The 13,916-nt window shown below is 38.6% G+C and overlaps 1 protein-coding gene across 2 annotated transcripts in view; it reads left to right on the top strand.

Annotated features, from left to right (window-relative positions):
* TEC (tec protein tyrosine kinase) overlaps positions 1-13,164 on the top strand; it is a 52,426-nt gene extending 39,262 nt beyond the window's left edge. Inside the window, exons 6-18 of one of the 2 annotated variants that reach the window (XM_026847265.1) lie at positions 767-807; positions 1,263-1,441; positions 2,355-2,420; positions 4,153-4,207; positions 4,370-4,449; positions 4,995-5,128; positions 6,336-6,410; positions 7,214-7,385; positions 7,546-7,762; positions 8,313-8,377; positions 9,409-9,527; positions 9,883-10,040; positions 12,068-13,164. In XM_026847265.1, the coding sequence (XP_026703066.1) occupies positions 767-807; positions 1,263-1,441; positions 2,355-2,420; positions 4,153-4,207; positions 4,370-4,449; positions 4,995-5,128; positions 6,336-6,410; positions 7,214-7,385; positions 7,546-7,762; positions 8,313-8,377; positions 9,409-9,527; positions 9,883-10,040; positions 12,068-12,145 (1,439 nt within the window). In that variant the 3' untranslated portion in view covers positions 12,146-13,164. The remainder of the gene's footprint in view (positions 1-766; positions 808-1,262; positions 1,442-2,354; positions 2,421-4,152; positions 4,208-4,369; positions 4,450-4,994; positions 5,129-6,335; positions 6,411-7,213; positions 7,386-7,545; positions 7,763-8,312; positions 8,378-9,408; positions 9,528-9,882; positions 10,041-12,067) is intronic. The other variant, XM_026847266.1, reaches the window with a different exon arrangement.
* The last annotated feature ends 752 nt before the right edge of the window (positions 13,165-13,916 follow it).

The raw sequence follows: 13,916 nt of genomic DNA, 5'->3' as shown, positions 1-13,916 counted from the left end.
AAGGATACAGTGATTACTTACTCCTCAATTTAAGGAAAATTCTGTAGCAGGAAAAGAAATTGGGCCATTGCTTACCTCCCAGTGAAATCAGGAGTGCCTGGATGATTTCCTGTGTCATCACCTTAGATGGCAAATGGTGGGGGCCTGTGGATTTAGTTGCATTAAAAGATGTGAAGAACAAAAACTGGCCATGGCCAGCCTTATTTGGCAAGATGTAAAATACGACATATAGCTCAACCTTGTAGGCATGGGGGGAAGAAAGCAGTGCAGGAGAAAAAGTACTCTTGGATCTGAGAGAAGTGTGTTGTAACATACAATTTTTATGCCTTATTTAGCAAAGCAATGGTCAGGAGGAGTATTATTTTTTTAAAAGAGCAGATGTTAATAGTAACAGACCTTTAAATTATCATGGTGACAAGAACATTGTTTCCTTTCCTTTTTATATACTTTTTTTATCTCTGTCCCTTTTTTATTTGTCACATGAGTGCTGGTTCAGGGATCTCTGTCTAGCATGCGTTGGTGTGGCATAGACATTGCCAAATCTGTGGTGAACATAGTCTGCTGGCTGATTTAGGATGTTTTTGCAAGAATATTCAGTCAACATTTTCCCAATGCATAATTGGAGCTGTCTTTGCTTTCTGACTTACTAAGCTGTCCTGAAGGCTAGTTAAGAAATTAAAACATTTGTAATTCAAAACTTTTATTTAGTTTTAAAATTTATAGCTAAATGGATAGACACAAATCCTTTCCTGTGCTTTGTTTCTAGGTGTAATGAGATTGCCCTCTCCAATGCCAGAAAAAAGTGCAGTAAGTAGAGTCTTTAAAATACTGAATAAATAATTGGTGCTTTTTGAGACGGTGTTTAAATTTCTTGAGATTCTTTCCACATCCTGGGGCAAAGGTCTATTTCTGTATGTGTCAACGGGCATCAGGCTCCATCTCAGGGTTTAAAAAAATCTTATTGGAATTTAGCTGCACCTATTAGCTGTATCTGTACTCCTGGTGGGAGAGGCAGTTGAAAATCAAATGCTGGCTGGCATTGTTTCTTTACTGGCTGCAGTGTGAGCTATCCCCATGGATGGCACCTGGGTGATTGTCTGCCATGCACCCATCTCGGCTGCCTCCCTGGGCCACTGCAGCTCCTGGGGCAACCTGAAGCTAGCCCAGCTTTTGCCTCCAGGATGCTTGTCTGGTTTGCACTGGTTGGGTGGAGTGGAATAATGGGGCAGAGTGGGATGATATTAATATTGGGTTGTTTTCAGCGAAGGCCTCCACCTCCTGTTCCACCAGTTGAAGAAAATGGTAACGAAGAGGAGATAGTGGTAGCAATGTATGACTTTGAGCCTACAGAACATCATGATTTAAGATTAGAGAAGGGTGAAGAATATACAGTGATTGAGAAGAATGACATTCACTGGTGGAAGGCAAGAGACAAATATGGGTAAACATGAGTTCCTTATTTCTTCTTATAAAGTTGATATGGCTGTTTTCATGTTGTAGTAGTTTATATTGACTCTGTGTCAACAAATAACTATATTAAGACTCCACTTTGGACCCCAGCCTTGAAATCCGATCCATATCTTTATTACCACATACAAACCAATTAAAAAAAGTTCACTTCTCAATAGATAGCGGGGTTGGAGTGCAAAGACTGTTGAGGAACTGGAAGCTTTTCCAGTTATATTTCCTGTCAGGCCTTATGGTTTCCCGATTAAAGCATCAGCCAGCCTGCAAAACCTTGCTAGGCAGGTACAATATTCCTGCTTCCCTGGGGAATGGCTCATTAGGGAGAAATGTGGTTAACACACAGCTCAGCAGGCTCCGACTTTGACTTGAATAATCACCATATTTAGCTGGATCATTAGGGGCAATCTTTGAATGAGTTGCAGTGAGATGCCTTAATGACTACAAATTTCCTTTCCCTGTATTAAAATTTTTCCCTGTAGTTTTAAAGGTGAAAGCTTCCTTACTTCAGTATTTATCAGGCCCCTGTTGCAGTATGTTGGGGCTAATTGCAAGCTATCAGGCTGTGGCCGGCTCCAACTGTATTTCCAGTGACTGACTGGGACTTCCAAGTGCAGAAGTGACAGAGCAGCAGAGGGTTATTCTTCTTCACCTCTTCTGCTGGTTTTCTTGGACACTTCTTCTGCCCATGTCACTTCTCTAGGCACACTGAAAGTTCATGTAGAAATGCTGATGAGGGAAACTAGTTTCTGTATAATTAGCAGTAGAGTGGCTGGGTCAGTAATAAATAATTTAGTGAGGTACCTCTGCTAATTAGCAGAACGAAACACTGTCTTTAGGCATACAGTTTTACATGTTTGCATTCAGATTATATATTACATATCTTTTAGAAAGCAAGGATATATTCCAAGCAACTACGTAACAGGAAAGAAGTCCAACAACCTTGATCAATATGAGTAAGTGAATATTTGAATTAAAATCTGGAAGAACATAAAATGAAACTTATGCCTTAAGAATGATAATGTATCTTTAAAGTTTTGTAAGCAATTATTTTCATAGAATAGCAATTACTTCAGAGATGGACCTTAAATATTTGAAATAGACATATATTCCGATTCTCCTCATTGATTTTGCTGTGATTTATAATGTTGGGTCAAGTTAGTGACATGGCCATCAGGCATAGGGTTTTTATCACTATTAAAGCAAAAAAGCCCCTCCCATGGCTCTGATAGACAAAGGGAAACTTTAAAGGAAATTTATCTGTGTGCCGAATGTTGCTTTTTTTTTTTTTTTTATATATATATATTAAGTGACATGTCTCTAAAGTGTGTGGCGGTAAGATAGAGTAGAAAACAGTGGAAATCATTCAAAGTAAACATAGCAGATCAGAGATTTTTGGAAGACAGTTCTACTTTTCAAGAAAATAGATCACACCATGCATTTTAAGTCTCTGTATGCATGTAACTTATCAGCTATAAAAGTATAACTATTTTAAAGATTTTTGTTCCAACTGATGTTTAATTATGGAATACTTGTTTAAGAATATTGGCATAAAATTTAACACTGTGGTTTCCAAGCCTGTTGTTATTCAAATTTCAGTATAGCATAAACTGTTGTGCCAGAGAACTTAAGATATATTTAATGACTTTTAGATAAAATGGAGCTGTAAGGAAATAATGATTAAAACCAGTTCACAAAGCCACATTAGTAGCTCCAAAACTCTGCTCTCAGCCACGTGTGAGAGTTATAGCTCTGCTTTGACATAAAATAGAATTTCATCTGGGATTTTGCCTTCTGCTTTACTGGAGGGAATTACTTGGGTTTTGTTGCTTTCTCATTTTAGAGGCTCTTGCTAATAGCCCTGCCCTGCTCTGGGCTGGGCTGTGGGGCTGGCAGAAAGGGAAGGAAGGAACTGGGCTGCCTTATCTGGTTCAGCCACGTTGTGCCTTACCGCCTTCGGGCTGTAATTCTGAGTCACGGTGCAGGCCAAGGAGGATTACTCCAGGCCATCTACCGACTGCAAGAAACCACTATCTCTGGAACAGCAGAACTTGATTAGAGGCTGCTGTGCCACTTCCCTGCTTGGTTACTGCTGTGACGGCATAGCTCAAAATGATTGCACCATGCCATTTGTGAGCTGTGTGTTTTTCCTTTTTATATTATTCGCTGCAGCTGGCTGAAATGTCAGTGCTTCTGTGGCTGCTTTAACCTGCCCATGCAGCACTGAACTCGGGGATGTGCAACCCTGACATTTAATTCACTTTCAACCTCCTTTGGTAGGTGGGTCCTCCCTGGAAAATCAGAACCGTGAAGTTACTGAATGAATTAGCGGCCAGCCCTGGCTGCTGGTGTGCAGGCAGCTGCTTCCCTGGGGCTGCCAGCCTGCCCTTGGGCTGCTTTTCAGAGCAACTGCTGCCATCAGTCTGTGTGCGTTTGAGAAGTGGTTTTAATGCAAAATTAGTTCCATTACCTGAACTTTATTGCCATCTGTGGGGTCTCATTGGATTTGTTTCAGGGCATTTTTATGGGATAACTGCACAATGTAGTAGAGACTGATTTTTGTACATTAACAATTCTTGACCTTCGCTTATAAAATTATTGAATCTGTAGCTTTGTAATACTTTTTTATAGCATTTTATGTAAATCATGCACCTTGAAGAAGGTTTGGTTACAGATGTTGTGTTGCAGGTGGTACAGCAGAAACTTGAACAGAAGCAAGGCAGAGCAGCTCCTCAGAAACGAGGTGAGCACAGCAGCCTTGTGGTATTAACTATGAAATTAATGTAAAGTAGCTTCTTTTATTAAAATAAATGCTTGTTTTGGCATGTGTGAATCCCAGAACGAGTAGAAGAGGCATGCAGTTTAAAACCACCTGTACAAAACTGTTGATGTGCTTGTGTTTTAGGATAAAGAAGGTGGTTTTGTGGTGAGAGACTCAAGTCAGCCTGGCCTGTATACAGTTTCCCTTTATACAAAATTTGGAGGGTGAGTTTCTGTGGCTGCTCTGCACACCTTGTCTCATCCAAATCCATTTGCATCTGTCTCCATTCCATAGGCTGGAGAAAAGCCCAAGAGAGATCTCACCAAAGAAATGAGAGCTGCTGTGATAGGAAAGATGGGTGACTAAAATGAATTTCTGGATTTCATGGTTAGGTCATGTTTGGTTAATCCACCATAGACCTGAACCTCCACCCAAAAGAAGTCTTGCTCTCCCACCCTATCTGGTCTTTTCCCTCCTGCCAGCCCAAGTGTTTGTGTTAGTGTGTGGTGAGCTGGATCAGGGAACTCACCAGGCTGAAAATTAACCTTTTATGGGTTAATCTTCAACTGGGTGTAAGCACTGAGATGAAGGAAAGTCGCCAGTGCTCAAGATCTTTGATATTTGAACTGTTCCTGAAGCATGTGATTTTGGACACCTGCACTGGCCCTTTCAATTTTCTTTTCCTAGTCAATGTTGTCTTCTTAAAAATTCACAACAAATGACATTATATTATTACTAACTGTTGCTATTATTATTGTTATTTTTCCAGAGAAGGTTCATCAGGAATAAGACACTACCATATAAAAGAAACAGTGACATCACCGAAGCAGTACTACCTCGCAGAAAAACATCTCTTTAACTCCATTCCAGAAATAATTGAGTATCATAGACATAATGCAGCAGGTAGATGAATTGAATTTTTCCCGTTGCTTAGGGCTGATTTGAAAAGGAGTTGTGAGGTGGTTTTAGGGGTTTTTAATTGAAGATTTTTAGGTTTTTACAGATCCTTCTTAGGGAAGTCACCAGACACTGCATTTTGCATTTTTTCAATATAAGCAATCATTTGAAAAGTTTTATGTAAAAAATAAAAAAATAAAAAAATTAAAAATGTTGTTGTCAGAGTAACAGAAGAGCAGGTTTATCGAGTCAGGAGAAATCATTCCTTCAGTTCTTCATGGTGTCTCCAACAGCTGCCTGTAACCTACAGCAGATGTGTGGGGATGGCATTTCCCCTGAGTATTCTCCAGGCACTAGCTTATTTTACCTGCAGGTCATCACCACTTAAAATGATCTTACCTTTCCATATAGCAAAAAGATGAGGAGAATAGTAATGTGTTGTTCAGGAAGTCCCTAAGGATGAGTCTCTGTAAAGGTTAGACACTTGAGATCTATAGCTGGTGGCTGATGCTGGTGTCCTCCCACTGTATGATAGTATGGGGAGAGTTTAGGAATCAGATTCAAGGCACGAATACTAATTTAGTTTGTTGGGTTTTTTTAAAGTCCATTCTGTGCATAAATTTCACCCATGAGCTGTATTTTCCAGATGTTTATATCAGATTCTGGAAAATGCCTTTCTGGAAAATATGCTCCAAAAACATAATCCTGCTTCTCATTTATTAAAAATAACTAGAAAAATCAGTTATAATTGCTTCCTTCCTTTTGTCATGTCAAGTTCTGACAAGATTTTAGGAGAATATTCAGCTAGCATGCAACATTTATTTTGTATATATAAAATCCCCCCGTGATACTGGTGGGATTTGTGTGTGCAATGGAAATGATCAAAAGTAGCATGTGAGTTTTAGATAATCTTTCTGATCTGATTTATGAAAGGGGTCCTCAGACTTTATTGGTGCCAGCATAACTGTGAAACCCAAATAAGTATGCATATATCTATATCTATCTCTCACCAGTAAAGATGATGTAGTGAGTGATCCTGTGTACCTCTTGTGGCCACTTTGAATAGTCAACACAATGCAATAGCTGAAGATATGGTCAAAGCTGTATATAGTAATAAGCTTATTGTTAATCAGTGCGGTGAACAAGTGGCTGTTTTGCTATCTGGCACTATTTCAGAAGTAAACTGTGTCTCTTCAATTATCATTGAACTCAGGTCTCGTTACCAGGCTGCGTTACCCAGTGACCCCAAAGAAAACGACGGCACCAACAACAGCAGGATTCAGCTATGGTAACTGTGTGTTATATTCATCTGCATGTATCTTTTTTTAATGATTTTATGAATGTTAAGGTGCTATAGTATTTTCTAAAAATTTTGAAAAGACCTGATTTTGTACCGTGATTTTGCTATACTAACTTACATGGGTCCAAGTTGCACCTCGGAGACCCTTGCTCAGGAGATCGGCGTGTAAAGGCATAGTGAATGGTGGTAGGCCTGTGGTGCCAAGGGCAGCAGTGAGGAGAGGCAGAACATGTTGCTGGTCCTCCACTGGAATTTGGCATCTTCCTCCATGCTTTTGTGGAAACCTTGAGCTCTGCCAAATTAAAGAGCTGTGCCTTTGGCTCCTTCATAACTCTCCACTCTCCAGACTCAACCTTGGCCCTTTGATCTTATGGAGAGGTTACCTTTATTATATAAATTTGGAATAACCTGTTTTAAGCATAGCATATCAGGTGACATGAGCAGCTGCTACACATTAGTGCAACTTCCTATGATGGCAGCTTGTTGATATCAAGTCCAATAAAATCAGTATGTAATTAGTGACCTCAGAAAAGTTTGAGTTTTGCCTTCAGTGTTGGTTAGGAGCTGCTTAAAGGTCATGACTACCTAAAAGTTTGTTTGTTTTGCGAGGTATGGAAGCGTTCTGTTTTCAAGTTAATTCTAATATGTTTTCTCCCTAAATTCCTGGCTAGTAATCCAGTTTCTTTTTTTTTTTTTTTTTTTTTTTTTTTTTTTTTTTTTCCTTATCACCTACCAGTTCACCAGGTTCCTTAATACAGGAGTCATGGGCTCTCATTTGTTTTGTTTTACAGAGAAATGGGAAATTAATCCCTCGGAACTGACGTTCATGAGAGAACTGGGAAGCGGTCTGTTCGGCGTAGTACGCCTTGGGAAATGGAGGGCGCAGTATAAAGTGGCCATCAAGGCAATTCGGGAAGGTGCAATGTATGAAGAGGATTTCATTGAAGAAGCTAAAGTAATGATGTGAGTTGTGTGCTTGGCACTTTGATTGTCAGTGCTAGGCCTCTGATGCCGTATACTGATTATAAACACTTTGGGGCAGGTGATATTTTTTCAGTTTTGTGGGGTGGAGAGCTAGGGCTGGGTGAAGTAAGTAATAATGACATGATCTTAATCTTTTCAGGAAGCTAACACATCCTAAATTAGTTCAGCTGTATGGTGTGTGCACACAACAGAGACCTATTTACATCGTGACGGAGTTCATGGAGCATGGCTGCCTTCTCAATTACTTGAGACAGAAACGGGGAGTTTTGAGTAAAGACATCCTGCTCACTATGTGCCAAGATGTATGTGAGGGAATGGAGTACCTGGAGAGAAACAGCTTTATCCACAGAGACCTGGTAACATCCCATTAGGCAATACACTCTTTTAAAAAAAAAATTTTTTTTTTTTTTTTTTTTGTAACTTATCTATTACTTTTTGAAAGAGCCTGTTTGTAAATGACTGCTTTTGTTCCTTATGAGTAGTTTAAATTTGCTCTCTAGGTTCTAAGCAAGTCTCTAAAGCTGCCTCATACAGAAAAACATGCAAGGTTTCTTTCCTGATAAAATGGAATAAAATCTCTCTGAAATTTTTATAAAGAGTTGATAGCTATTTGTACTGAAATAATATCATATCTCTGTTCTGTACTGGTGCCATTTTCATCACTCATGAATCTCTCAAGATGATAACTTTTTCTGGTGATTTTTTTTTTTTTTTTTTTAAATGGTTTAGTTGTCAAAACAATACTATCAAAAGCAAATGCATATCTACTTTTTATTCCAGAGCATAATGAGAACAGTAAATCAGTGAACTTGCTAAGCAATGAGAACAAATTCCCCATTAGATTGTTGTAATTTCTTTGCAAGAGACTGCAAGGTTTTCATCCAGCTCTAACCATTCCCTTTGCAGGCTGCGAGGAACTGCTTGGTGAGTGACTCAGGAGTGGTCAAAGTGTCGGATTTTGGAATGACAAGGTATGGCTGAGTGGGGATTTGGCAAAATTCACCTAACCCTTGTACATAGCCGTAGGCAACGCCCACCCAGCAAAATTACAAGCAAAAGTTATCTTTTTTGATCTCTCTAGGAAATGTCCTTTGGTTCATTTTTTTTCCAGTGCATTTAAAGCTGATTTGTTCTTTGGTCGTGTGTCAATTTCCTAACTCATTTAATTCTGGAAAATCAAAACTGGGCAGTTTATTCTCTAGAAAAGTAAGTGTGAAGCCTGGCTTTGAACTGAATCTGTGGTCTGACAGGTCTTCTATTAGCAACTTCCCGTAGCATCTGTGAAAATCTTCCAAGTTTTAATCTTGTAACGATGCAGGAGGCATATTAGAGCTTGTGTCTCAGATGGCAGAGCTCATGCTGCAGAGATAATAGTTGTTAATCTGTATTTTGGTAAATAAATGACAGAAAGAGGCTCTTCAGTGTGTTTGGGATCCTCTTGGGGTATATGGTTCATAGAAGCATCTTGCTAGCCGAAGTGCTGAGGCAGAGGGAGGGGTTAATTTCCTACCCTTCTTAGCACCTACGGGTGCTACATCAGTTGGGTGATGTGTGGGTGAGGCAGGGGGTGAGAAGCAGCTCTTACAAGGAAGGTCTTAAAGCCATCATGGTTTGACCATGTTCTTGGCTTTTGCAACTCTTCTGTGCTCCTGAGCTTGCATGTCCCCTGACATGTGAGTTCACACTGGTTGGTGAAAAACAGAGCACAAAATTAATGCTTTTGCATCATTTTCTCTTGCGATACAGACATTTAACTTGCAGGTGGCCTAGACCTCTGTTGCATAGCTAATAATCACAAGAGAAGACTCTGAGGTCATAAGAAAAATGAAGTGGGTCTTGACTGAAAGAGTGCTGCCCCAGAGAAGCTGATTTTATTGTGTGATGCTAACAGTCATGGCCATTAGGTGGCAATATGAGCTTCTAATATTCAAATCTAAATTATAATTTCCAGGCTTGGAGGCTGACTGAAAAATATTATGGTTTTGTTTTTGGGTTTTTTTAGGTATGTCCTTGATGACCAATACACAAGCTCCTCAGGGGCTAAATTTCCTGTGAAATGGTGTCCACCAGAAGTTTTTAATTATAGTCGATTCAGCAGCAAGTCAGATGTCTGGTCATTTGGTAAGATGTTAATTGTTGAAAGAAAGAACTATTTTAACATTTTATCAATAGCAGTAAAGCTCTAGCAGTAAAGCTCCAGTTACTGGGAGGGATTCAGACATCTGAAAGGAGCTTAGAGAAACCATTTGCCATGGTTTTATGCTTGCATAAATTTGCATAGAGATCTTTAGAACTGTTATTTATTAAAACCCATGCTACTAGAATAAGATGTTTTCAGCAATGACACATGTGAACACTTTCTTTCTAAAGTTTGAATCTCAAACTGTTTATCTATCAGAAATTCTGAGCCCAGGGCTCAAAAGAAACATCTTTTTCAGAAGTTATTTGCTTATTTTGGTTTTGTTTTTTTTTTTAGGTGTTTTAATGTGGGAAGTATTTACGGAAGGAAAAATGCCCTTTGAAAAAAGCTCCAACTATGAAGTGGTAACAATGGTTAGCCAAGGACATCGTTTGTATCGGCCCAAACTAGCCTGTAAGCAGGTGTATGAAATGATGATGATGTGCTGGCAGGAGGTACTTGACTTCTTTCTCAATTCAAAGACAAAAAAATAAAAGTATATCTAGCAACAGCAGTTAATCTTTATTTCAGCATTCTGACTGTATCCAGCTCTCTGCTATTTGTATCTTTATAGCCAAGACAAAAATCTCCCCCCGGTTTGCAACTGAACTAGAGCTGCAATAAGAAAAAACACTGAGGAAATTTCTGTGAAATAAACAGACTGTTGGAATAAGTACGCAAAGACATTCAGTAACAAAAGGAAATAATTGCTAAATCTGTGCTGGTCACGATTATATCTGTATACAAATACCACTAGAAAAAAAAATAAAATCACTCAGAACAACCAGAGGTGGACTGATTAATAATAATCTGATTTCATATAGCCTCTGTTTATTAATCGTTACAGAAACATGACAGAACGATGGAGCATATTTTTAAAGCAATACTTTGTTACCTGATTATAAAATGTATAGAAAATACAGATTAACTTGTGGTTGCATCTAAATAGAAATCCCAAGGTTTATAAAGAAAGATAGAAATACACTGTACTCTTAATCCTCCTAACCCAGAAAGATACTGACTTGTACAATGTTCACAGAGGTCAAAGGAGCAGCAAACATGAAATCTAATACTTTATCAACGAAATCAGTATAAAAATGTTTTTGTAGTAGTAAAGTAGAAAGTCTCATAAGAGGATAGGGTCATTTAATGAGATGCCTCTAATTTTGAGATATCAGTCGAGGAAACCAAGAATGGAAAGAGCTATATTTCTAGTTAGTCTTTGCCACAGGGGGTGCTAGGTAAAAACTGCTCTTTACCAGTAAGAAAGATGACATAGTGTTTTACGCTTGTCTTGGAGAAGAAAGTGCTGGAACAGAGAACAATTAATCATCAAACCAGCCAGTGGAGATCTAAAACTTACAAGCCAATTGGTTTATGCAGCAAAAAGTACAAATTAAAAACAACAGGGCCCTGAAGGGCTGTGGAATGACAAATGTGTCTAGTTCAAAAAAGCTATTCACAGGATCTGGGAAACTACAGATCATTAAATTTTGTTTGTACTTCATAACCTGCTTGCAATGGTCATTAAAATGGAATAATAAATTATCTGGAAGATAATTATAAGTTACTTGTTAGTGCTCTTTGAGTATTAATATGTATTTATATGAACATAAATTAATAGATTAAAAATTATTTGTTTCATCGGGGTTATTAATAAAATCTAAGCAGTTATGACATGGGAGAGAAAGAATCTATCCGAATCACAGATAGGACACAAGTAATGGCAAGATACTGTCAATCTTTATCATAAAGTGTGATTAACTGTAGGTACTTCAGTCCTCATTTCATAAATTTATTAGTGATTTGTAGAGGGAAGTGAATACTGAGGGTTCAGACTTCAGCAGGTGGTACAAATCTAAAGAGGCTGATAAATAGAGGGAAGGTGCAAATTACCCAGATATTCAAGAAGATGCTAAAATAACTGTGTCAGCAAGGTCAGTGAAGAGACTATCTCAGTGTATTGCTGCAACTAGACAAAAGAAACAGGATGTTATGACAGATAAGGAACTGTATGGAAAACAGAGTAGACGAAGGATGCAGTTGTCTATGTCTATGATGCAGTCTCATCTTGGAGTCCAGAATATAACACTGAAGTGAAAGAGGCTTCAGAGTATGACACTGAAAATTCTTAGGATCCTCAACAACTTGGCCTAAATGAAAGATTGGAGCAATTCACTGTGGAACGTGGGATGGGGAAGAAAATGAAAAAGTGTGGCACCTGGCAAAACAATGAATTATATGAAGAGTGAAACCTATTTATGAAGACCAACACCTATTTATGCTCTCTCGAAGTGCAAGAAAGTGATGCTTACTGAGGTTAAGCAACACATCCAAAATCTACACCGAGATATTTTTGCATGTCACAACTAATGAAGCAGTAAATTCATTGTCACAGAATGATATCAAGACCAATAATTTGTCAAAGTCAACACAACTTTATTGTTTTCTGATCACAGCTGTGCCTTCTTGTTATTTTTAGAAACCAGAGGGACGCCCGACTTTTGAAGACTTGCTTCACACGATCATTGACATTGCAGAGGGTGAAGATGCTTTCTGAAAAAAGACAACAGCAGCCGAAGTACAGGAAGGAAGCCACTTTCCAGAGATGTGGCTTCACCACTTCTTTTTAAAAGCTTGATCCTGTAAGCTGCTGGATGCTGCTAAACAACATGGGGAGCCTGTAACATCTGATCCACTCCAGCACAAGGAGAGTTTTACATGATGTTGGGAAATGAGTGCAGTATCTTCAGCAGTCTCTATATTTTCTCTGAAAAGTCAGCATTGCATAGCTGGCAAGTTGAGCTCTTTAAGGAGGAAGAGAGAGAATGTGGCTAAAGCCCAGGACCCTAAATTTACATTTAGTGGGTTGGGTTCATGTACATACAGTCCACATTTCCGAGTTTCTCTCTTTACACAGGCAGTAGTAGTAGTAGTGAATTGCATGTTTAAAAATTGAAGGTATCTATAAATGGCTATTTACTGACATTGAAATGTTTCCAGAGATTCTCCAGAAACATTATTTTTCTCAGTTGATGGGTGTTTTATGACACATTAAGAACACAGAAAGTGCCTCTCTCGTTTGCACATAGTAGGTGGTTAACAGCACAAACACTCACACAGCACCGTAACACTCAAGAAGCTTTGCCTCAGAACTGAGTCGTGACATGCCCCAAGCTCTTCTAGGCTCTTTGGTCGACCAGAGACCTCCCAGTTAGTCTTGATGTTACTCGTGAAAAGTAAGTCCAGGATTCAGCACAACTGGCTGTCAGTGTACCATAGTACCTTGTTTTGGATTAAGTAATTTATGTGCTGTATGTATTGTAAATATATAAATTCCATGCATTTATTTATATAAAGTGTTTTCCTCTTGAAATTTTCAAAGCACAAGTTTGTCATACTTTCACTTATGTACACAACTCGACGCATAGGCTTGTAAATGAAAGAAAGTAAACTATCAAGTGTATTTGAGGAAGGCTCCTCTTTGTCATCTATATGTACAGTGATCTAACCTTTCTGTTCTTAACAGAAAATTTCCTACTACACATGTATGTAAATAAACTGAATGCTAACTGTTCTTTGAAACCAACTACTGTGTTGCCAATAATTTACTGTCAGTGTATACACACTCGGTACTAAGTATATATGGTAGTATGAATATAAATTTAAACTAATTTGGCCATGATGAAATGTTCAGTGCAGAAATTCCGGAATTTTCTTCAGAAGCCACATGCCCTGTCCCCTCTGCTACAGGCTAATGTCTCTACAGCCTTGCTGAAGCCTGTTGCAGTTACCCTAACTTTATACCAGTGTATATGGATATTTGAACTTCAGTTTTGCTGTAGCCACCTCCTGCGTAATTCTTACATGTTTTCTTATTCTTTCCTTACTTGTGCTCTTGTGCCATGTGTAATAGAAAATAGACTGCATAAAACCTGTTTTTATTTTTTTTTTTGCAAGTAGGCAGAGAGGAGTAGGGTGATGTTTATTTCCAATCAAATTTTTAAAGGTAACTATAGTTAGCTTAATACGTTTTGTCATTGTTGCATTTGAGTATTTCTATAATCAAGTTTGGAGATGCTTAGATTCTCCCCACTACTTTGTCTAAACCTTTATGTTTAAAAGGAGAAAGCCTCTTTTTTTTTCTTGGAAGAACTGCTTTTCTATTCTCATGCTATTCCACTGAAAAGTTACAGGCTCTCAGAATAGGTTTAAGTGGCTATTTCCTTTTTCTTAATGGCAAAGACTGAGAAGATGATTGCAACTATGCAAACCAACCCGTCAGTGTTGAGTCTAAACCACTACCCAATCACTACCGACAGCATGTATTG

The sequence above is a fragment of the Athene cunicularia genome (genome assembly GCF_003259725.1).
Source record: "Athene cunicularia isolate RWA chromosome 4 unlocalized genomic scaffold, athCun1 chr4_part1, whole genome shotgun sequence".
NCBI lineage: Eukaryota > Metazoa > Chordata > Aves > Strigiformes > Strigidae > Athene > Athene cunicularia.
The sequence above is the reverse complement of the archived record's forward strand: the minus strand, read 5'-3'. Positions and strand labels throughout refer to the sequence as shown.